The sequence below is a fragment of the Poecile atricapillus genome, chromosome W, assembly GCF_030490865.1.
Source record: "Poecile atricapillus isolate bPoeAtr1 chromosome W, bPoeAtr1.hap1, whole genome shotgun sequence".
NCBI classification, from domain to species: domain Eukaryota; kingdom Metazoa; phylum Chordata; class Aves; order Passeriformes; family Paridae; genus Poecile; species Poecile atricapillus.
In genome coordinates, this window is record NC_081288.1 from 61,923,413 (window position 1) to 61,947,196 (window position 23,784).

Genomic DNA, 23,784 nt, shown 5'->3' on the forward strand with positions numbered 1-23,784 from the left:
GCCTTGAGGCCAGCTACCACAAATCGTTCATCTCATGAAACCGCTTTATGTTTTCCTGTATTCATATGCCAATAGTAATGATTGCTGTCAATGGATATAATGATCTCCCTTTCTAAAACTTCCTATGATACAGCTATTCCTGGATTGGGGAAGGAAAAAAAGCACACTTTCAAGACTTCTCTAACATACTAGCTATTGTATGGCTTTTTTATTTTTCTTTCTTTTTTTTTTTTTAACAATAGCAAGTACGTAAAACGCAATATCATGTATACAGAAAGACAGAGAAGTCAAACAGTCAAATTCATGAATCAGAAAAGAGGAAAAAAGTCCTATTGCCACATTGACTGTGCCATTACCTTATCTGTGAGATGAATTACGTTTTACACAGTAATTGTTTTTTTCAACACTCAACCACTCTCAGCAGGTAAAAACAAAGGCAACCTAGGCAAGGTTTGTTTAGAGCGATCTTACGGGTTTTATGCTAATAATGTACTAAGTAGAAAACAGCATAATGTTGCCTGAGGCAAAGGTAATTCAGCCCTAGTACATTCAAAAGAGTAATTCCTGTACCTGGTTTGGAGTAGAATCTTAAAAAAACTCCCAGCAAATATGTATTACCAAAAATGCATAGAATAACTTTGATTTTTCCTTCTAGACTTCATTTCATTTTTTGATGATGGTGGTGATGATGTATTCAGTGCTTGTAGACTGCAATGTTTGTTTACTCCTTTCAGTTTATATTCACAGTTTATCCAGTAGATTCTACTGAAATGCTTATCTGGTAAATACCTTTATCACTTCTGATATCACTTCTGATAGGTTCACAGGTTACTTGGAAATCAGAATTAAATTTTTATTAAGATGAAAATACAGAACTGTATAGAAACTCAAATGAGAATATAGATGCATTATTTAAGGTCTCTAGAGGAGGCCAATCTTCTGGACAGCTTTAACTCAAATCCCACAACTGGGATTTTGCTCTAAAATGTCATAGTGGACAAAAATTTACTTTACAGCTGAGTTTCCATGTCAGGTATCTAGAGAACTTAGGGGCATACAAGAATTGTAAATGAAATATTTTAATGAAGTAGCAATTACAGAGCAACAGGCATCAGCTTTCAGACAGTCAATTCTTCCCAGAGGTCCTTTCAGAAATTGCAACCTTAGCTAAAAACAGCATCTCGACCTGACAGCTCAGTGACAGAAGACAACTGCCATCACGGCATGCAAGACAGATGATACACTGTTCCACAAAGTATTCTGCATCAGGCAGTTGAGCACTGAGACTGTGTATCCTCACTGCATTGGCTTTGCTGGTCTCCTAAGGAGGACTCCGGAAATAATTGGAATAAAAGTCCTTTTGTTCTCAAAGTGGCCAAGATAAATTAATCCCAGAGGGGCAGGAACAGAAGCCAAGAGGAGAAAACCCATCACATAAATGAAATTTCTGTAAGTTTCACTGGCACGAAGGAAAGATCTTGCTGAGGAAATTACAACTGGCAGTCCTGAGCAAGATTTCATTTACAAGAAGATAACCAAAAGGCAAACAAAAGATGGAGATCTATGAAAATATGAAGCTGCAGCAGGTCACTGAGCAGACACACTTAACTTATGAGGCAAGGGACGAGTAAAAAATCTCCTCAAGAAAAGCTGTCCATGAGTAGGCTTTTCCCCTTTTAGAGGGAAAAGTCCTGACTGAAGGTAATTGACCTAAATGCTGGGAGAATGTTTCCACATTTTGCACTACTTTTCCTGGCCCTATTAACTTCCTCAGATATGGCCTAAAATGTTTGGAGCAAATTACTTATGAAACTATATATAGGTATAGATACAGATATCTAAAACCATATATTTATTATTTTATTTATTTTTTTAAGAGCTAACAGACCTATTTTATGGACTAGGACCTAGTAAATTACTAGGACCTAGTAATTTAGCTTCTCATCTATTTTTTTCCTTTCACTTTTTTTTAAGGTCAAACAGAGCTAAATTTGTCAGCAGGTGACTGTGAATGACTAGTAGGATGACACTGCCTTTGTTCTGCTCACTTTGTTCCCACTCAGAGTATTGCATCTCTGCACAGAGGAAATCTGTGTCTTTTCGTTATCTCTGTATTCCCAGACATTAAATCTGAATGCTGTTGTTTTGCCATAACCCACCTTTTGTGATTTAGAAGGGTTCACCAGATTTTAAAATGTACAATCAGATGGATGGCATTGGATTAGTCACACGCAAGGTCAGCCAAACAGCGACTGGCTCACAATAAAAAAGCAAGAGTTTAAAAATGTAGGATACAAAATAATCCCACAAAAAATTCATTGGTGTATTACTATCTGATACAAAGACACATTTACTAAAATACAATTTTATTTTCCTAGGGCAAGATAAGAGGAGTTAACAGACACACAAGCACACTAAAACCCCCCTATTCATCCAACTTCTTGTGTTTCTGTCTGGTTTTCCCTCCTGACTGCTGCCTTTGTCTTCACTCTTCTTGGCTTTTTATTTGGGTTTAATTCCTTCCCAGGATCTACTTACTGCATCAAGAACAACAACCAGAATCAACCCAAGTAAGCTGTGTCCAAGAGGGAAACACTGACTTTCTCAAACTGAAGCTTGTTTGGAGATCCTTGCCAAGAGAAGAACAGTATGTGCACACACACTAGCAAGACTCTCCACACGTGCAGATTCACTGTTCCCCCTAAATTGTTTCTAATAACATGACATACCTGCGACAATATATTTCCTTTCCATATTTTAATGTGCTGAGAAGTTAACACAGTTTGAAACACTATTTCTGAAAAAAATCTAATAATTTAATCTCTCAAAGCTAAATTGCTATTTCATTTTCTAGTTCTACAACACACATACTAAATGTGCATTCTCTTCCTGAAGACTTTACCTTTTCCTCTCAGTCTAACCTCAAGCCTCAGCCTTGGACTCTCCACACCTCTCTAGAGTATGCAAAATTCCATGACCACTGGGGCTTCAGCAGGCCTATGGCTCCTGATCAGGGTAGAGCCTGGCGCTCTTTGCAGAAGATAAATATTTCACTGCAAAATACAGCATGCTGTAAAATACAAATATTCTGGGGTTAGAAAGTAAAGTTCTAGTAAGTATTGTACCCTCAAACCCCAACTGACATTGCAAATGACAGACCTGCACTGCCAAAAAAAGGGTGACATCTAACCATTTCTCACAAAGAATTTAAAATCTCAGCTTAATTTATTAAAAATCCTGTCATATATCATCAGTAAAGCTTTCTCTCCTAAGAATTAGCTATGTGAGCTCTTTTGTTCTCATTTGAATGGAAAGACTACTTCTGTTAGAGAAATGAGACTCTTACAGCCAGTGCAGAAGCTGTTGTTTGTGACATTTGGCAGTGCAAGACTACGACCCTTCTGGAAGGAAAGCCTGGATAAGCAAGCTTTACTACATTGGTGGGCATTAAAGGGAGAGAGGTGGGAAGAAATCAGACCATTATATTCTACACTGCAATAAAAACAATTACTTAGAAGAGAACTATCTGCAAAATTACACTGTTGGAAGCAAAACATCACACAGGTTCATTCCAAAAGGTTGACTGCATTACTGAAATATCTGTCTCCGGCACCGGGAAGTGTGCTAAGTGCTGTTCAGAAAGAGAACAATTAAGTCACCTCTCCCAAAAAGCTTGCAATATAAACACAAGGCAAAAAAACAAACCGATGCTGACAGATGGGGAGAGATGAGATAATGAGGAAGCACCACTAATCCCTGACTTGAGACCATGTCAGCACACTGACACCATGAACCTTCACTGCTCACAAAGATTTTGCTTCGAGAAAGGTGCCTTTTTTTTAAGAACCGTGTTCAGGAAGAAAACTTTCATTGCAAGGAAAAAGGAAATTAAAGGTTGAGAACTTACAGTACATAACACAGGTGAGAGGCCTGGACAGAAGAAATACCAACTGGTATTGGGAAGATTGCTGCTACAGAGAAAAGAAATATCAGCTTCCCTGAGTGGTCAATTATACAACTGCACACCATATCTACCTGTCAGCTCTGTCCTTTACAGAGAACAAGCGAAGTACAAAAAACCCTAAATCTGTTAAGGTCTTTACACCTAGCCCAGTGGCTACAGTAAGCTGTGCTGTCCACAGGGACACCTCTGTCTGGCAGATACCTGCATGCTGAATACACCCAAACTCAACATACTGATCTTAATCAAAATACACTGGAGCAACCTAGTTCAGGGTGCCGAAAGCTTGGATCATCATGGCATCTTTATGTTGGAAAGAAGCAAGCACCATTTCTCACCTTCTCACAACAATTTTTATTAGGAATACTGAGAGAAGCCAAAAGGATATATGCTTTGTCCTTGAGTGCTGGAGATTTGGGCACCCCTTGAAGGTAAAGGCTGCTCTTGCTTTAGATGCTGCTGCTGCTGCTGTACCAGGCACAGTAACATTTTCTTCAGACACAAACCTTATGCCAGCTGCCTTTTCATTCAAGTCCTTATCTCAGACTGGCACTCAGAAATCTGAGTGACGTAACAGTCTGCATTTGATGGAAATAACTGTTGAGCTGGGAGTTGTCAGCATTTATTACAGGCATAAAAAGTGCCACGTAACAGGAGACTGGAGAAAAACAGGAGTTACATGGTTTTGAGAAGAGGCAAACATGTATGATACAAAGGCAGTTTTGGAAGAAGGAATGCTGACAGAATGTTAACTTTTGCTAGTCATGCTCTGACATGGGGAGGCATGGAAAGAAAACAGAGACAACATATGAAAAATACATTGAACAATCTTAAATAATACCTATCTGGCAGACTTGTCTATGTGAATTGCAAACTTCAAAAATTTAAATGTATCAGGTAACAGTTTGCACACAGCAAGTAATTGTGCTTTGGAGCCTCTCTTCATTGTTCTTCAGAGATACCTGCAGATATGTCATGAAAGAAATCTTCCTGAACAGCTGTCGCAAGAACATCAAATTAATTACCACATAATTCACAAAAAAATTAGCTGACTTTGTTGGGCAAGTAGTCTTTATGGCTACTGTTATTTGACACAATGCCATTTGGTGGCTGATACCTTTCCACAGGATTAGAAACCAGAAGAAGCCTTTCTTAACACTGCTGGGGAAATCTGAACCCACAGGTAAGGTGGCATCTCCTGAAGCAGTGGTGACACTCTCTCAGCCAAGTCAGAGTTCAAGCATGATGGACAGAAAACATAGGTTTAGAAACTGCAGAGTCAAAACCATAAATATTTGCTCTATGCCTTTTCACCACCGGGTCACACAATGTTCAATCTTCTCCAAAAGCTAGTAAATCTATGCCCTAGATATCAGTCATCACTGTGATCACACTGATTTCTTCAAGGAAGACAGTGCCACACTACCATCAATGGGTTCTATTTGACTCAGATATACAGTGGTCTCCAAGTGCATAATCCTCATGATGTCCAGCCTGAACCTCTTCAGAGCCCTCCTACCCTCCAGCAGATAATATTCCCACCCAACTTGATGCTGTCTGTGAATTTACTGAGGGCACATTCAATTCTCTCACCCACAACAGTTATCAGTTATTAGATTAATAATACATATAAACAATAATTAATTATGCACACAATATAATTAGGTATTTTTATCCTGAAAAGAATTACAAAGCACCTGTTCTTAAAAACCTGGAAAAACAGTATAGGTACCTAAGCAGAGGTAGGTAATCTGTTCTGAGAGAAAACCACAGGGCCACAATAAAGCAGCAGCAGATTCTGTGCTATGTGTTCTGCTTTATTGAAGAAAGCAACTAAATTTTAGCATTACATTTTCCTCCCACTCTCCGACTTTTGCTCCTCTCTCCTCAAAATATCTAATTTCACATAGGTGAAGCTCTCCCTTACAGAGAGGTTTCTCCCTCTACATTTCCTTCTACAAATATAGGTTTTGCTAGGTTTTAATACCTCTGTGCAGCAAGTTTATACCAGACAGCAGTGCACTTTTTCTGACTTGAGTGCCAACATGAGAAAGCTGCTTATTTAAAATCTTTCACAAAACCATTCAGAAAATAGCTGATACTTTGAATTTTTGAGAAAGCTGACAGACATGACAAAACAGCCAAGTCATGTCATATTGCTGTACTTAATCATTAATTAGTCTAATGAACACTGAAACCCCACCAGATAGGATGAAGTTGTGACTCAAAGCAGCAGATGTGATTCTGGTCTGAAACCTCTGGGGAGTATCTGTGACAGTGACTGCAGCAGTCAGACTGAAGAGCAGTGCCACAGAGGAAGAAATTTCTGCCATGGAGGAAGAGATTAGTCCTTGAATGGCAGTTAATTTGTTCCAGACAGAGAATTTTGCTGCTAGGAAAGGAAAATGTCTTTTATGAAACCAGAATAAATCCCCAAATGGGTTCTCTACAGAGAACATCTAGTTTAGAGAGGTGTCATAAACACTGGTTGATTATAAGTTTTTCATGACTTTATTTAGAGAGAACAAGAAGCAATAAGCCAATGCACACAACCTAAGACACACAAAAATAAAACGTTATGAAGGTGTATGGGAAATACACTTCAGTGCTCCTCTCTGTACATGCTGGTTTACAGTGCAGCAAGCATGGAATCACTGCAAGATTATGTCGTTAGCAAAACTCAAAAGTTCATTTATTGAAAAGATCAGCTTTGATACTGGAAGAGAAGATGAAAGACAGACGGTGGAGCTGTCCAGGCCAATGACAGTCATATAGCTCTGGCCACCCTGCACATACCACTCAGAGCACTAAGAGACTCAGGGACATCAAGAGCAGTATAGGAACTGAATTACAATTTTTTTCCCAAGGGCAGATGAGTCTCTTGTCTGAGTTAGAAAATCTCCAAAGTATGAAATCGTATCTCTGCGTGAATACTATTGTAATATACACACCACAGAAGCTAAAATATGTCACTTAGGGGCGTTAAATTTCAAGTCTGAATTAGAAAATGTGCTTAAAGTTTCTTGCAAGCATGTAGCGCAGGGTTTTAAAGTAATTTTAAGACGAACTGGAGGCAAGATAACATGTTCTTTGCAGGAATCTACTGGTTTCATTTGTCCCTTGGCTGAGTAAATTTCAGGAATAACATTCCCTCAGAAAAATAAAAAGAATTTATTTTTTTAAAAGAAAATACAAGAAACATAGCTTCTAGAGCAACCGGCATAAGAAAAAAAAAAAGTTATACAATATCATATTTTTCTTTACACAACCATTTGCTTCAGCATATCCTAACAGGACATAGCAGAAATGAGGGCTCAAGTGTTGTCACAGATGACCAAGAGCTACTTGTTCAGTTTTCAAAAGGCAAAAACCTAGACAGGGCTCTTAGATTCTGCTGAGAGGATGGGCAACTGAGCCAAGTTTCTAACCACGGAATTAAATTATTTTTCCAACAGTGGCTTTCAGGACATTTTAAAGCACTGTTCATCCCATATGAAGTGTTTTTCTTCTTCTTTCTAAACCTCCTTTTTAAAATTTCCCTCCCTAGCATTGCCTAGTCTGCAAAGCATATTACACTATTAAGGAAATTAAGATTTCCAAAACTGGACAGAAGTCCACGATCTCAATCTGCCTACCCATATTTAGTGCCTGGTTAATGTGCATTTCTACACTGAAGATTTTGCAGAGATGGTGGCATCTCTTACATCAATGCAAGGAAAACTCACTGAAGCTGCTCAAGCATAACTGAAGACACAGTAGGGCAGCAGAATCCTCTTCAGAGATGTTTAAAGAGGAGGTGACCAGACCAGAGTTTGCAGGGGAGAAGGAATTTGGCAATATGGGCATGTGTTTAAATTATTTTCTAGCTGTTTTAAATTAAGAAATATGATTAATAAATAAATAGTGAGATAAAAATACCTGTGGAGACCTGACTTGTATCTTGCAGAGCCCATGGTCCAGGTCTCAGTGCAGTCAGTTGTGATATCTATATCTATATATATATATATATATATATGGGGTGGCGGAGTTGGTTTTGGGTTTTTTTCTTTTACTACGATACATCCTGATTCTGCTCTGTTCAGCATTATGGCAGTGCTTGAGCTAGTTTACCACAATGTGACAAGAATCATAAAAAACTAGGGTTTGCAATAAGATAAAAGCAGGACTTTAAAACAGGACTATGCCCTGAGAAATATAATGAGTTAAGTGCCACTAATTTTACTTCCTCAAAACTCTAATAAAATATATAAGACAGAGAGGACTACTGTAATATATTTGATAATATTCAAACCATAAGTGTGTTAACACATATAATTTTTCTACTATTATATGAAATAGAAAAGAAAGCAAGATTACTTGGAATGAGTGCATTTTTCCCTTGAGAGCTGCTCCATTTCACTAATAAGCCATTTCTACATGAACAAAAAAAAATATGAGCTGTATCCCGTCTTTTATTTCCACTGTAAAATAGTGACATTACAGGCATGTATCACAACCTGAAAAAAAATTTAAACTTGGTTCTCAAATATTAAGATGGTTGAAAAACCTAAAAGTCCTGGAATGTGCCATCACTAACAAGCATAATTTACACTTCTCATTCTGGTAAGCTTCCCCTTCTTCCCTCCTTCCTGTGCAACTGGGACAGAGCTGCTGGCTCAGTGTAGTGCTAGGATTTCCTTTAGTTTGTATCTCATCTGTACCAAATTCATCTGTCATCTGTATTAAATAATGGTTACACAGTTTTAGTTCTTGAATTTCCTTAAGTGCTCAAATGTATCACGGAGGAGGCTTTAAAAGTTAACATTCAAAACTTTGTTTAAAAATACCCAAATTGGTCCAAGTTTTAGTGAGAACATATCTGATTCCTTACATGCCAATATGTTCCTTACTGCACCAACAAGTCCTTCAGTACTTTTTTCAGTACTTTCACCTGCTTCCCTCTCTCACCAACATCCAGGGGCAAGAAGTATTCCTTTAGTAACAGAAGGCTCTAGCTTTTGTCAACTCTTGTTCTCAAGAACCAATTTCAGTACTTTCATTTAAATCTATTATTTAATGATCTGAAGTTGAAAACATTAAAGTTTAACTGCTCATTTTCTCTTCTCCACCCCCAGTCTATAAACATACAACAGAAATTATATAACCAAGGAAGTAAGAAGAGGGAGTAGAATAAGAAAGCCCAAATTGTCTTAACTGTTTGCTTTTGTTCTGCTTTTGTTTCCTCCAGTGGTTTCTAACAGGGCTCTCCCTGTTTCTTCTAAAACAAAAAGCCTCTTCCATTCATAACTGACCAAAAGATACTAGTTTATGTGAGAAAGGGGCCTCCAGCACGCAGAAGTTTTAATCAGCAGTCCAATATATCCCTGTCCCAATTTTCCCTTGTGAAACATATGAAATTTTGCGATAATAATCTGGTCTCATATTCTTTTTCTATTTTCAATATGTCTGTAAAACATGCTTTGGGTCAGTGCAGTATACAAGTGACTAATAAAAAGATATAAAATACCATAAAAGAATTTTATTCTTTCATGAAAATGTTTCAAAATCATTCTCTGAATCATTCTCCCACGGACTTATTAGAACTCTGTATAATAAATCCCCAAACATTTTAAACAGTCATAGATGAGACCCCTCTCACCTGCAGAGGCTTAGAATCAACTTGCACCCCTCCAGCTCTGACATCACCTGATTTCTGGAAACTCTCCAGGAAAGAAGCAACCCATCTAAGAGATGAGAACCCAAGTGTTTAGTTCCCCCCTCCTGATAACCCCGTCCCTCCCTGGACTTTCCTCCTCACTGGCCTTACAGACATTATTCTTTCTCACCACACTGAGGAATTAAGAGTCTCATCAGTGATTTCTTATTTTATTTCGATTTGGTGGCTGTGTTCCATATCACACCTTCTGTATGGCCCATTTTCACCACAGCCATCTCTTTGTTTTGCAGACTGCTCCCAATAACAAGGTCTGGATTAGCTTTTAGATGCCACCATGTTTTATTTACGGTTCATTTCTGGACTATTTTCATTTATAGCAAATCTTTGCAATGCGCATAACCTTTCAACCTTTTTTTTGTGTGTCTCCAATCTGTGGCACAAGGCATATTGACTTGGCTGTGGCAGCTTAATTCTTATTGACAGACTCCAAAGAATCCAATTTATAGAACCAGTTCCTATGCCCTTAAAGTAAAGGTGAATAAACAGATCTAAAGGGCATCATATCTCTTACTCTATATTTGAATGGCATCAGTAATATATTTCACTGAGCTTGTTCATGTTGCTGTATCTGGCAGCACCTAACCAGGTGACCTTTTACACTTTAATTTTGTGTCTTTTCAAGATGGATTACATCGTGAGCTTTGACTTGTTTCACATTTCTATACTCCCTGTCTTTCACCTATGAAGAAGACACTTCCTTATTGCTATGAATACAATCCAATATCTGAATAATATGTACCTTCTAAGTTTTGCCAAGGGAGCAAAGCTACAGCACAAACCGACCCCTCCCCTTACTATTCTATTGTGCTTTACAGAAAAAAAATAAATTGGTCATTGATTGGTATCTGATTTCATGATAGGTCTCAAAATAAATGCTAGAGACAACAAAAATGTACAGTTTAACAGAATGATGCATGTAAAACATTAACAGCTGCTTTAAAAAGGAAGTTTTACAAGATGATTAGAAATATTTAACAGAAGATAAACTGCTGAGACCAAACTGTGCTGCAGGAGCTGTTTAGGCAAATAATACATTAAAACAAACAAGCCAGTAGTGCTATTTAGGGAACTTCCTCCTGCAATCATTCATGAATGATTTAAAAACAGCATCACTGCTCTGACTTAATTTCATTACTTGGCTTTACATATGAACAAACTAAATGAGATGCATTTATCTGACTTAACAGCTACACTGTGTATGTACTACGTGTAAGGCAAAGACATTTTCATACAATTTCTTCTGCATGGCCCTGCAGTAAAATTAACACTGGATTGGTAACCTGAAAGTTATTACTAAGACAACAGACAGAAACCAAACAGTGTTATAACTCTGCTACAGGCAAAAGGGAATAGAAAGCAAAAGCAGAAAAATTTGGGCAAATTTCTATTAAATACACAAATCCTTCAATTACATAAAAAAAAAAGTTAGAAAATACAGTTTGAATATATTTCACCTTTAAATAAATATTTTGTTTTTAAGTTATTTCCAACGTGACAGACTTTCTTTAAATACGTTTTCACAGCCTGAAGAACTATAGGAAGAGATATTATCACTTACCATTAAAAAAAACCATAGTAAGGTAAAACAAAACAAAGAGTACAATCAGCAGGACTGTGAGTTGATTTTCAGTGTTTTAATACAAATGTCCAATCTTCTGACTGGTTTTCCACAGAAGATTTCATCCATGAAAAACTGGGGGTAAAACTGTGCACTTCCGCACATAGTCCCTGCTGATCAGGCAACATTAAAAATAAAACATGTGCCAAATGACAAGACAGATAGCAGGATTTCTGTTAAAGTAATTTGGTATGTTAACTCCTATACAGTTCTTTGAATATGTGTTTTTGAACATGTTATAAAAATAAACATTGATTTCCAAATGAAGATATTACAAGCCTTCGTACTAGTAAGAGTCAACAAAAAATTTACAAGGAATTTACTTCTGTGAAAGCATTACACTGAAAAATGCCTATTTATTAAAAGCACTTAACTTACGGTTTTGTTGAAGTTTTTTTTTTTTTTAATTGAAGTGTCAGGTCCTTTTTAATACATCTGCAACATTTCAAAAATAATTAACCAAACCATCAGTAGATGGATCCTGACTGTGTCAAATCATTTACAGCTGTCACACCATGAGGTTTACTTTTATTCATGCTATTCCGTTCTTTAGTATATATTCTACCCAGTAACCCAGGATAGAACTCAAAAAAGACAGTAAGTAAGAAAAATATTTCATGTGGTTATTCTTCAAGTCATTGATTTAAAAGTGCAGATTTGGGGGGGAAAAAACACAAACAACACAAAACTCCCAAAAAATAAGCCCATGTTCAGCACCATATAAATAAGGAAAAACACCAATACAAGATTTATGAAAAAAAAAAAAAAAAAATCCAGTGCTTCAAAACAGAATGAGAGCCTATAGTTAAGAGGCCCTTACAATACCTCACGTCAGCACCCAGAACCTGCCTCCTGTGCAATTTCAGAAGGTTTTTCATTGTTTCTAATTTAGCCTGATGACAACTATAATGCAAATAAATCTACCTCAATATCATTTCTGGTTTTGGCAGTCTAGGATTTTTTAAGTTTGTCTAGGTTTTAGGTGGGGGCTGTGTTTGTTTTTCTACTTTTTTAACAATAAGTGGATGGATCAGAAGAATTATCAGAAGATGTGAGATATAAAAGTTTAATGTAAAAGAAATTAGCCTTTACTTATAAACTTACATTAATCTGCTATTGTATATTTACTAATCTCAACACCAAATCCCCCAAGTATGTTATTTCTAATACTTCCTCTATTGTTATAACAGTTTAAGCAATTAAAAACTATGACTGCTTCCTACTTCCCTCAAGACACTCAATATACACTAAAGTACTTCTAAGCACTGAGATATGTTCCAATAATCATTCTAGATTTTACTTTATTTCATCCCATTAGTCCCATTATATAGAATCTTGAAATAAATAGTTCCTTGATTTTCCAATACTCAAGCCTTCAAAACTTTTAGATCTGAATTGCCTACCTCCAGCAGTTAGAAGGAGGACGTACCCGTAAAAACTATCTTCCAAAAACTCTGGTTATTTTGATCAACAGGGCAAGCAGCTTAAATAAGATGTGTATTTTATAGCTTTAATCTAGTTAACTACTCCATTGTGATTCACTGCTTTGTTTTGCATCTTTCTTTTTTCAAAAGGAATAGGAACACAAAATGTACAGAGAAATGGCATTAGCAGCGAGAAGCTTCAGCCTGAGAGGGAATCTTGAAGACTGACGTATGGCATTGGCCAAACAAACCAAATTTCAAGTTTTAACTTTGTTTTATGGCAAATTACAAATCTACACTTTTAAACTGACTCAGATAAATTAACTTTTAAACTACCAGGGTAGTACAACAGGAGAAAACCAGCTTTGGTTTCATTTTGTATTTTTAGTGGAAATTTGGCTTAGTGTAGATTTATTGCTAGCAACACTGACACACAGGTGACTTGTTTTTAATACAGAAATAATTTCTTATTTGTATCCTAACTACCCTCTCACAATTATTTCAACTGATGAAGTACAGCCTTTGGAGCTAAATCATGAAACCCCTAAGCTTTTCAGGGTTTTGAAGGCCACCCAGTAAGCACACACAAGAATGTTTAAGAAAAACATTTCAATTTATAAACAAAAATTCTAAAACGTGGGAGTTATCAGTAAACACAGTAAATGATACATAAATTTTAGCAGTGTAACTGACTTAAAAATGTACAAGTTTACTGACCTGCCTTCTGGGGCCTAAATCCATTTAGGTCACTCAGTCTTGCAGTTTGCTGGTAAGCACAAAACCAAAATGAAGGCTAAGGCTTAAGTACTGCTCGTAATTCTTGTTCAGGTGTAGAGCCATATCAGATACCCAGCAGTATGACCCAGCTGTTTTCTCTTCCCATCCCCCTCCACGACTCTGAATACCAAGTCACTACTACCTGCACTGCATTCTGCCAGTGGAACAGAGCTATTTTTTTTTTTTTTTATTCTCAGGCCTGCTGCTTCCTTAACCAGCCAATCTTGTGTTGGCTTGATTGGTTTTAATTACTGGATAAAGCTAATGGCATCCTGTCATCAACAGATTTATGTTTCAGCCACTTCCTATCAGATTTACTAAGGCACACTCCCCTTACTACGTGGTATTCCCTTCCCACATCAGCATTTCCTAATGACTGAAAAGAAAGAAAAACGTCAGAGCAAGGTCCAGGGAAACTGTGTTTGGGCTCCTCCCTGACCTGCACTGATGCAGAGGTGAAGGCAAACAAAGAGGGAATGGAAAGGACTGGCTCTGCCAAGTCCCAGCTGCTGTAAATACTGCCCAGGGTTCTTGCTGAGACCATGTGATGAAAGGGATTTTCACATTTCTTGTTACCTACAAAACCTGCATCTCAGCTGCTGACAAGAACTGCTTCTGGCCAGCCTAAGGCTCTGTACTTTAAGCCACTTTCACCTCCAAATCTGAATATGTCCTTGGCCACAGTCACTGCTTCTCTCTACAGGCTGTGTGATAATTTTTCAAACTTAATGGATAGATTTTCACAAACAAACTTATTGTTCAGTTTAGATCTGCCATTTTAATGGGGGAAAACTAAGTACAATTTAATAATAATGTTAATAATCATTATCATCCTCATCACCTGTGTTAGAGGGCTTGTAAAAAATACTATATAAGCCTGTTTGTACACAATAAACTTGTGTCCAGTATGTACAACTTGGTGATCATCAGATGTTAGCAGTTGGATTTTTTTAAATATATTTTATTTTCAATGTACTCTTTACTTTAAAATAAATAAGCTCAGCTGTGATAGCAGTACACTGCCTATGGAAAAGTGGTTGCTGAACATGCAAACCTTTCAAAAAGCCTGAGTCAGAGTTTCATTTTCCTTTTTGAGTACTATGAAACTGATATAAGCAGTTTCTATAAACTCTCATTTAGAATGTTTTACAGTGAGTAATATGAAATTATTTTGTTTAGTAATTATACTTTGTTCCTCTCAAGAGCTGTTAAAAGTTAAGCACATTATTTCTGTATAGCACATACAAGAGACAGCTAATGTAACGGGATACTCACCTCACCTAGCATGTTTGACTAGAGTAGACTTCTGTTTAGTTGTTCATCCAAAAATATCTGCACTCTACATAAAAAGCATCTATATGCCACTGAAATAAGTGATGAGTTTGCACACAGTACTATCTAAAACATCTTGCAATATGAAGGAAGGCTAAAATGATTAAATGAAGGGTCACTTCTCAAAAAAAATGTTATTGGAAGAATTTACGAAAACCAAATAAAAAAATCTCTAATGGATTATTTGAAAAGCCAGTGGATGTACAACATAGAATTTCTTTTTGTTTTATTAAATATCTCCTAAAGCTTAAGAGGAAAATGCAAAATTTAAAAGAAAGATACAAACTCGACAATTTACCCACAATGAAATACTGAAGGATGAAAATCTAACCAGGCAGCAGCCTTAATGTCATGGAGTCATCAGAGAATATCAGACTTGTCAATTACCAAATCTTCTCAATTATCCTGAAAATACTACAGAGTTTGTATCTGGAGAGAACATTAATGCAATAGTCCCTCCTTTAGTCAGACTTAAAGCCCAGTTGGGTCTGAGAGTTCTCAAGAAAAACTGAGGTGACAAGTTACTGGCCCTCCAAAAATAAATGGCACACAGCAGTCTGCTGGGAGTGACCGTACCCAATTTGAATTTAAGGCAAGAGCACAATAAAAGGTACTCTCCTTCAGTAAATGCTGTGCAACTTGGATGACATTTAGCATTGCATCAGCTTGGGTTTTTTTTTTTTTTTAATACAGCATGATACTTTCTGTATTTTGTTTTAAAATGCACAGCCAGAGAACACAACAGAAATCTATACAACATTAAAAGTCAATGCCTGAATAAAAATCACAAGAAAAATGTGAATCACCATTAGTTTTTGCCAGTAGAACTTCTGTTTACAGATATCAGCAACTATTTTCCAATATTCAAAACAACAACCAATGCTCTAGGAAAACCTCATTTCAATGACCAGCTTATTCATTATAAATCTGTCATAATCTGTAAATGCATTCAGTCATTAATTATAAATCTCTATATGCCTGCTGATGCTGAAAGAGTAGAGAAGGTTGCTACTACTTGTGCAGTAATTCACAAAAGAAGGCATCTTTTTGATGATGTTAAAAAAATGAAAAGTTTATCTGTAGTCAGATATGTCAGATATTGTCCTATGTTCCCTACTCAATATTTCATTTTGAAGAAGTTAAAAAACTGGAATATAAAGACAAGTTTCTGAGTCTTGAGTTTCACCACCACACTGGGATTCAGCTGCACACTCATGTTAAACAGAAGTACCAAGTTGCATCTGAGGTTTCAGCAAGGTACTCACAGGTTTCAGCTCTGAAACTGCTGCACAACAGATCTGGCATTTAAACCTGCCAGGAAATGTGCTTCCCATTAAACTCCTCTCTGGTCTCTAACTCCAGAAGCATCCTGACTTATTTCCCAGTCCCACTCCTATTTCTTTCATTCTCTCATTCACATTTGGTACAATATTTTTCCACTTTTTGTATTAATTGTTCTAATATTCTTATCTTCAATCCCTAGATTTCCACTTGTTACATAACCTCTTCTTGTCCTCTTTTGTATATTTCTTCTTTTATCCAGCTTCTTTATTCTCTCTCATTATTCTGAAGTATTTTCCTTCTCCACATAGTATTTTATTCCCCTCCCTATTTCTTGCCAGCTGAAAAAAGATGCTTCTTTTTATCATCCTTTTTTCTGGTTCTTTTGTTTGCTTGCATAAATTAAAAAAACAACACTGTTAGAGCTCAAAAGCATCTGAGGACCAAATCCAAACAGCAATACATTTTATATGTGGATTCACTTAACTTTTAGGAGATGCAAAGATATCTCAGAAATAAAAAAACCAAAAAAACCATTTTATTAAATAGGAATAACAGATCATATACACCTGCAAATAGCTTAGCAAAAATGCTGAAGGCTATATGCTTTCCCTGACACATTATACCACTTTCCTGCTGCAGAAAGCTTTTCTAGCACAATGCGAAAAGATAATGGTAAATTACAAAATTAGCACCACATCAAACTTGGTATTTCAACTGCAGAACAAAGTATTTTGTCTGGCTTTCATCAAGTCCACTTAAAGTATTGTGAGAGTAAGAATAATCCAGAGGATACAGCTGTCTCTTCAATCTCATCTAAGATTTATAGTCTTGAGAGCACAGGCAGTCTTTGGGAACAGACAACAAACCTCTCGGAGAGCAGCAGAATCTCCAGCGCAGGTCATACCACCTGCAAGCAATTCTGACAAGACAATACTAAACTCCCTCCAATTATGGCTAAATTACTGCCTAGTATTCAAGATAACTTGGGATTTTTTCCAAAACCTTTATTCCCCATGGTTTGGAGACTTTTTTACTGCCACAAGGCTGCACATTACCAGATTTTTTTTCAGATGTCCTACTTCTGGAGGAACATGAACACAGAGATAAAACATCCATTGATGGTTTTCACTACACAATGTGAAACAGCTCAGATCCTTCAAGTCCCCTCTTCCTCTCACCCCCCAAAAATGGAACTTCTTCCTTTTTTTAACTTTTTTTGGTTTTTTTCTTATAATAAGACACTGATAGGAAAAATTAATTTCAAGTTTTACGTCAAAATGGTCCTCTTCCCACAAGTTTTAACTACGGGCAACTTTAGGCTTGAAAATATCTTAACGTCAATGATTAAACCAAATTCTGGGATATATTACTATTAATAAGCTAATTTGTAGTAACTACTCCCCTGGAATACAACTTCCTTCACAAGGCCTTTCTCAGTCTCCTGCCAAGCAGATCTGGGCTCCAGGCTTGAAACACTGAGCTTCTGTTTTGAAGATGAGAAAACATTAGAATGATAAGAAACTGAGAAGTTAAACCAGTTCAGACCTGCTCACACCAGTGTGAGAGATGATTGTCTAAAATCGTATGACTTTAACAGGTCAGTTAAGCTGGCCAAAGCCACAACAAAAAGGAAACAATTGTTCTACATCAGGTACTCCATCAGACAGCAGTGATACCCTTGTTCTTAGGGGAAAAAAAGGAATCAAAGAAATATGCCACTGAGCTTTATTCTTTTGCTGACTAAATTTATCATGCTAGAATTCGTTCCTATGACAGTCACAATCTCCTTAGCCTATTTTTACATTTTGCTTCTCTTTTAGAACCACCTCCTCAATGCAGAGGTTGCTCCACATTCTGTTCTCACCAATTCAGTAACATCCCGTTCATGATGAGCTTCTGGTTCCTCACAGCTGGATGTTATACACATTCATGTGTATAACAAGTGTGATTCAAATATGCTATGAAATTATTTCTGGGCAAAAACCAAATCAGTTTATGGCACAATGAAAAGGGCTGAGCACAGCCTTCAACATTTCTTACAGCAATTCTGGTTTTCCTTTTGCCATCCTCAAGAGAACTCAAACTACACATGGGCTTCATTGCTTTCATTGGCTTCATTACTGATATCGAGTTTTTAACCAGAAAATTTATACCAGATCAGAATCTGGAGATTCAGATCAGATTATTAAATCTAAAGCATGGAAGCTCTAGATTCAGATCAGATTATTAAATCTAAAGCATGCAAGCTCTAGATTTTTATTGCTATCTCCATGTGTTTCTTGTACGTAATTTTTGCTTTATAGCATCTCTTCTTCTACTGGGTAGACTCAGTGACTGTTTTTAGACCTCTACAAATTCCTCTAACAGCCATAATTTTTGATTCAACCTTTTCTTTTCTAAGAATTAGAAATTAGAAATTTCAATTAGAAATTGACGAGTTACTCAGTAAAGCATATACAAACTGGGGAAGTATTAAATCATTCTACAATTGTGTTATTTTTTATATTTTTATGTCCCTTTATGATTTGATTATTGGGGTTTAAACGTGCTCTGCACACACACAAATTCATTCTGATGGCCTCACTTTTCTTACAGTAAAATACAAGATTAAACAAATTATTTTATAGCAGAAAGAGCAGAAAATCTCAATCCAGAAGATTAGAACAAGTCAGGGCCCACCATGGATGCTGTCATGTTAAGTTAACTGGCCAGAGGACAAGCAGAGGATAAATTCTCAGCCACAGAAGGCCAGGCAACTGCAAGTTAGGGCCATCAGCCTCCTCTTCTATGGCCTAAAAAGGACCAAGAAACAAGGATTTACAGTAGCACCAAAGGTACAGTGAATATCTGCTGTTAAAATACTTTTAATGTCGGTTTTTGAGAAACCACTGAAGGAAAAGCTGCACAGTACTAGATCCTCCAATCATAACCAATTCCTGCTTTCATGCTGCAGGAGAACAGCAATCCCAGAATGACACCACTAAACATTATGAACAGAAAACTAGTGCTTAGAGAGTTAATACAATCTGACAGTTCCTTAAGGTACCTTCTAATTACAGCATTAAAAGGCAATCAGCAATTTCTCTGTAAGCAAACCATCAACAGACAGCTGCTTACTTGTATTTGAAAAAATGTCCTTTCACAGCACAATGTCTTGCATACCTGATAACTAAAAATGTAGTTATATTGGAATATTAAAAGAGACTGGATATTGCAAATGGTTGACAATACAGTCCTTTAACAACAGTGCCTTCGTGTGTTTATTACAGGCATTTTATTATTTTAAAGCTAAGATTCAATCACATTTTATAGTTGTAATACTGTCCTCCTACACATCTACAAGCAAATTAGGTCAATTCCAAACTATTTGTAAAACCTCCTTCATAGAAAGCAGTTTGAGATTTTAAAACATAGTAAGTTTAAAATAAACAAAGTCAACCTACCAGTGTCATAAGCCTTGTGAACTGTCAATTTTTTGTTCTAGTCTAATAAAGCATCCCTAACTAATAAGAACCAAATTGAGAGAATGACTGGCCTTGGCCAGAGATTGCATGCACACCACATTTCATAACATTTTAATAATGTTTATTATGTAAGTTTCCCTAATTAACTTCTAAACTTATTTCTACATTTGGCATCTGTAACATCCTGTGGCAATGAGTTCCAATATGTAATTATGTGTTGCATGAAAAAAATGCTTATTTTAAACCTACTGCTGGGTAAGAGCTAGGAGTCATCAAAAACGTGTTAGAAGAAATGATGAATAATCATGCTCCCTCATCCTCTCCATAACGTTAGTAGCTTTATATACCTCTTGTATTTCCTCTGACCTCATTTCTTTTCCAAGCGGCAGAGCTCTAATCATCCTGTTCAAACACAGGTACCTCTTTCCCCACACATAACCTGCTTGTTCTTATTGAAAGAAAGGACATCTGCAACTGTTTGTACTATTCCAGATTGGCCATGGATGTTGTCATGATGTTTGTATAGAACGATAATGCAATTGCAAGCCCTCTTTTTTGCGTAATAACAATTTAGACTGCCATGCATGTTAAGTTACCCAGTTCCCTCCTGCAGGCATTACTGAATAACATTGTACAGTTAATGCACTTGCCATTCCACTAATCTGTTATCCTGCATTATCTTCCCACAACTGTTCATGTTCACAGATTTGGGGGACCTTCACAATATATTGTGAATGCTGTATGAATACAAGCTGTTATTTTGTTGTTTAACCCCTTTCACAGATTTATGAAAGCAGCAAAGATCTTCATATAGATCACTGTAGGAGTCTATTCTTGGTTTGTGATAACTGACCTTCTATTCTCACCCTTTTTTTTTTTTTCTATCTTAAATAGTTATTTACCTGATAGGACTTCTCACTCACTTCTGTGACGATGTGATTTCTTCAAGAAACTTTGGCTGCAGTTGACATGGTTGCTTAGGATGGTTAATTCATGTGGGATTTACAGTTCTAACACAAACATGGACTCACATCCACGCAAGCTATAATCTGTCTACAACAGTCATGGTTCTTCTTTGTTGTTTTATATCATACGTGTTCATTTTTCATATTTATAAGCACACATCTCATTTGATTCTATGAAGTGTTAATTAATTTTTATAAAGACAGAAATAAAAATTTCTGGGCTGTAGCTTCATGTAAATTATGCTACATTTCCAAATTCAGTGATTATGGATGCAAATTACCCCAGATCTGTTGAGTCTACCCTGATCAGTTCGTTACTTTTTAATCAGCTTACTCTAGAAGTGTTCCCCTAATACTTGAGTGTTAAGCAGACCACCTGAGACATCCTAAGCAGGCTCTAGTGCAAAAAGCTTCATATACCCTCTATAATTAACACAAATGCAAAAAGTGTCTTTGTGAGATTCAGTGCTAAACATTTATCTTCTGCTGATATACTCCCAATATCTTGATCCTTACTGGGCCTGGAGACTGTTAGGTTTCTTGTTTCTGATGTGTCTGAAAAAATTATCAAAGCTCTTTCTGTGCCTGCCTTCTGGCTTTCACACATAACTTACCAGTTTTGTGTCCAAGTGTTTCCACATTGGCTCACAATTCCTACTTTATGAAGTCTTTCTTTACCTGCTACAGATTTCCTTCCTTTACAGTTTAATAATACTGGGGCATTTTTTCTTCCAGTATGACAGATGGCAGTGTTTACTTTAACATTTAATATGGTAGCTCTTGATACCACTAAAAGCCTTATCCTTTTAGCTGTTCATTTTAACAGTTTCCTAAGATTCATGCTCCCTTAGGAATAGTTTTCTCTGTAAAATGTTATGGCAACATATTTTATACTTGCTCTTAAAACAATAAGGCAACCATATTCATTATAATTAGTCCTGTAGAGCAGCCCAACAATAATTTCATCTTAAGCTCTTGCTCATCGCACAGTTGTCAAGAGCTACTCCTGTTATGAGCTGACAGCTTGTCAGAAAACCCAATACATCATTCTTCACTTCCACATTTACCGAGTCTTCATACACATAACAAAACCATGTAAAAGCAGTAAATGTTTCTTCCCTCAGCATCCTTTAGCACTTCACAGTAATGTTCCACCTCATTAACATGGTTAGTCTAACCCTCACCTTATTGTGACTATTTGCACATAAATTCAAACCATAAATGTGCTTTCTTGTCCAGACATACATAGCCTTGACTATGACCCTAACACAATAATACATCTCTCAGAATAGAGTTTGTATTCTCATGTCTATAAAAATGTTTCCCCCTATACAAACATCCTCCTGTACCAATTTACTGTGAGGTAAAATATGTCAACATCTGGATTTCAAACCAGCATTCTAGATCTCAGACTCAATTTTTCACCTTTCAGACTTTGTCCAGAAGAGCGTCTATAACTGCTAACTAACGGATTTTTTACTAAAACTTATAAAAAGAAGCAATTGGAAAATACATACATGACGGTGTTAATCCCTGACAGTTGTTGAAACATCTGCAGACCACAACCCACAATTAAGGCTCTTCGAGTTGGAGGGTATGTTAGCATTCTGCAGATCACAGGTCCAGCTTAAAAAAAAACAAGACAACAACAAAAGAATACATAATAGTTCTTAAGTGATTGCTATCAAGACAATGTTGCCAGGCATAGCAGACTTTCCACCTTAGTTTCAAGCAAACTTGTATAATTGCAATTATTTTTGAACTGTTTGGCAATTCAAGTTCTTATTTTCTGCACTGTATTACAAAGAGGATTATCAGGAAGCCCAAGCAAAAAAATGAAACCATTTTTGTACAGTGTCTACTGCTGGAGTGAAATGTCCAGCTCTCCTTATATCACACTAACAGATTACACATCAGCTGCAACTGAACATACTCAAAAATTATCACAAAATATCACTGTTTTTTCCCTTCTAAAAGTTTCCATTGTTGTTGATTTTGAGAGCCATTGTTATTGTTATTGAGAGTTACTGCTCAGGTCTGGATATTGGAGATAAAGTGTTCTCCTTAGTCCCCTAAAGACCCAGTTTCCATGAACCAGTTTCAGGTGTGGGTACTTTGAAGGTACTGGATAGATCTATTCTGCACAGCTTGGAGGCCAGTGGAGGGAGCAGAAATTAATACATTTATTCTATACCTTTGGTAGCAATGGCATGAGGCTGAATTTAAGATTCTCTCAAAGAAGAAAAAAACAATAAACAAAATTCCTGGTTAACAGAGAAAACTCTAAGACTTTAAAAGTATCCTATTAAAAAAATAATAATAATACAGAAAGCTATGGGATAATAAGCAAAAATTTAAAATCCCTGACTACAGTATTTACTTGAACTTCTCTCTGCCCAGAGTAGTCCTTTTAGTGCTTTTTCACTAGTACAGCCTGGTGAAAAATTCTAGCTTTTATACATCTTGTCACATCTAGCACACTTAGAACATCTAATCACAATATGAGTAACTCAAAAGAGTTGCCATCAAAGAAAAATAAAAAGAGAGAGGTGAAGAGGATTTACATTTTTATGTTTTCAGTGTTTCCTGAACATACAGAAAATATTTCAAGTATTGATTCAGTAAAAAACCCTAAATGAGTCTGTTAGTGAAGAACAATTTAGATGCAGAATTTCAGCTTCAGAAAGCTGGCAAGCTATGAAGAGCTTCAAGAGCTGGACTCTAGAACAGGGTTTAGATAACATTTTCTTCACTGAAAGATAATCAGACCTGCCTAAGAAAAAAAATTATGGTATTTCTGATTCATATCTCAATTGTATCATCATTTAACTTTTCTTCTTTGATAGCAGTATACAGCTTGACCAATTTTCTAGCTGGTTTCCAAGTAACACTAACATACAGACAGTACACAGTCCTATGTGTCCTGCCATTTAGCCACATCATTACCTCAAAAAGCCTCCAAGTAAAATCAAGTGACTGTATAGTCAATATACAGATCTCAGAAGAAATCTATATATTGTCAATCTATAGATCTTGTAAGATATTCCCAGACAAGACTCATGACATCACTGGGCTGACAAGGGTTCCATAAGGAAAGTGGCATTTACTCAGTGGAAAAGCAACGAAGCCAGAACTTGCTGCTAGCTAGGAATAGTCCAGAGCTCAAATTTCACAAAGAAAAACATTTACTAATACTTGTACCCACAAAGTTTAACTCACAAACACCACCAAGGTCCTCATACC

The 23,784-nt window shown here is 36.6% G+C and overlaps 1 protein-coding gene across 2 annotated transcripts in view; it reads right to left on the reverse strand.

Moving 5' to 3' along the window:
* Positions 1–23,784, reverse strand: part of LOC131591993 (proton myo-inositol cotransporter-like) — a 148,226-nt gene that overhangs the window by 57,734 nt on the left and 66,708 nt on the right. For both annotated transcript variants that reach the window (XM_058863178.1, XM_058863176.1), the window contains exon 4: positions 22,059–22,167. In XM_058863178.1, coding sequence (XP_058719161.1) covers positions 22,059–22,167 — 109 coding nt within the window. The remainder of the gene's footprint in view (positions 1–22,058; positions 22,168–23,784) is intronic.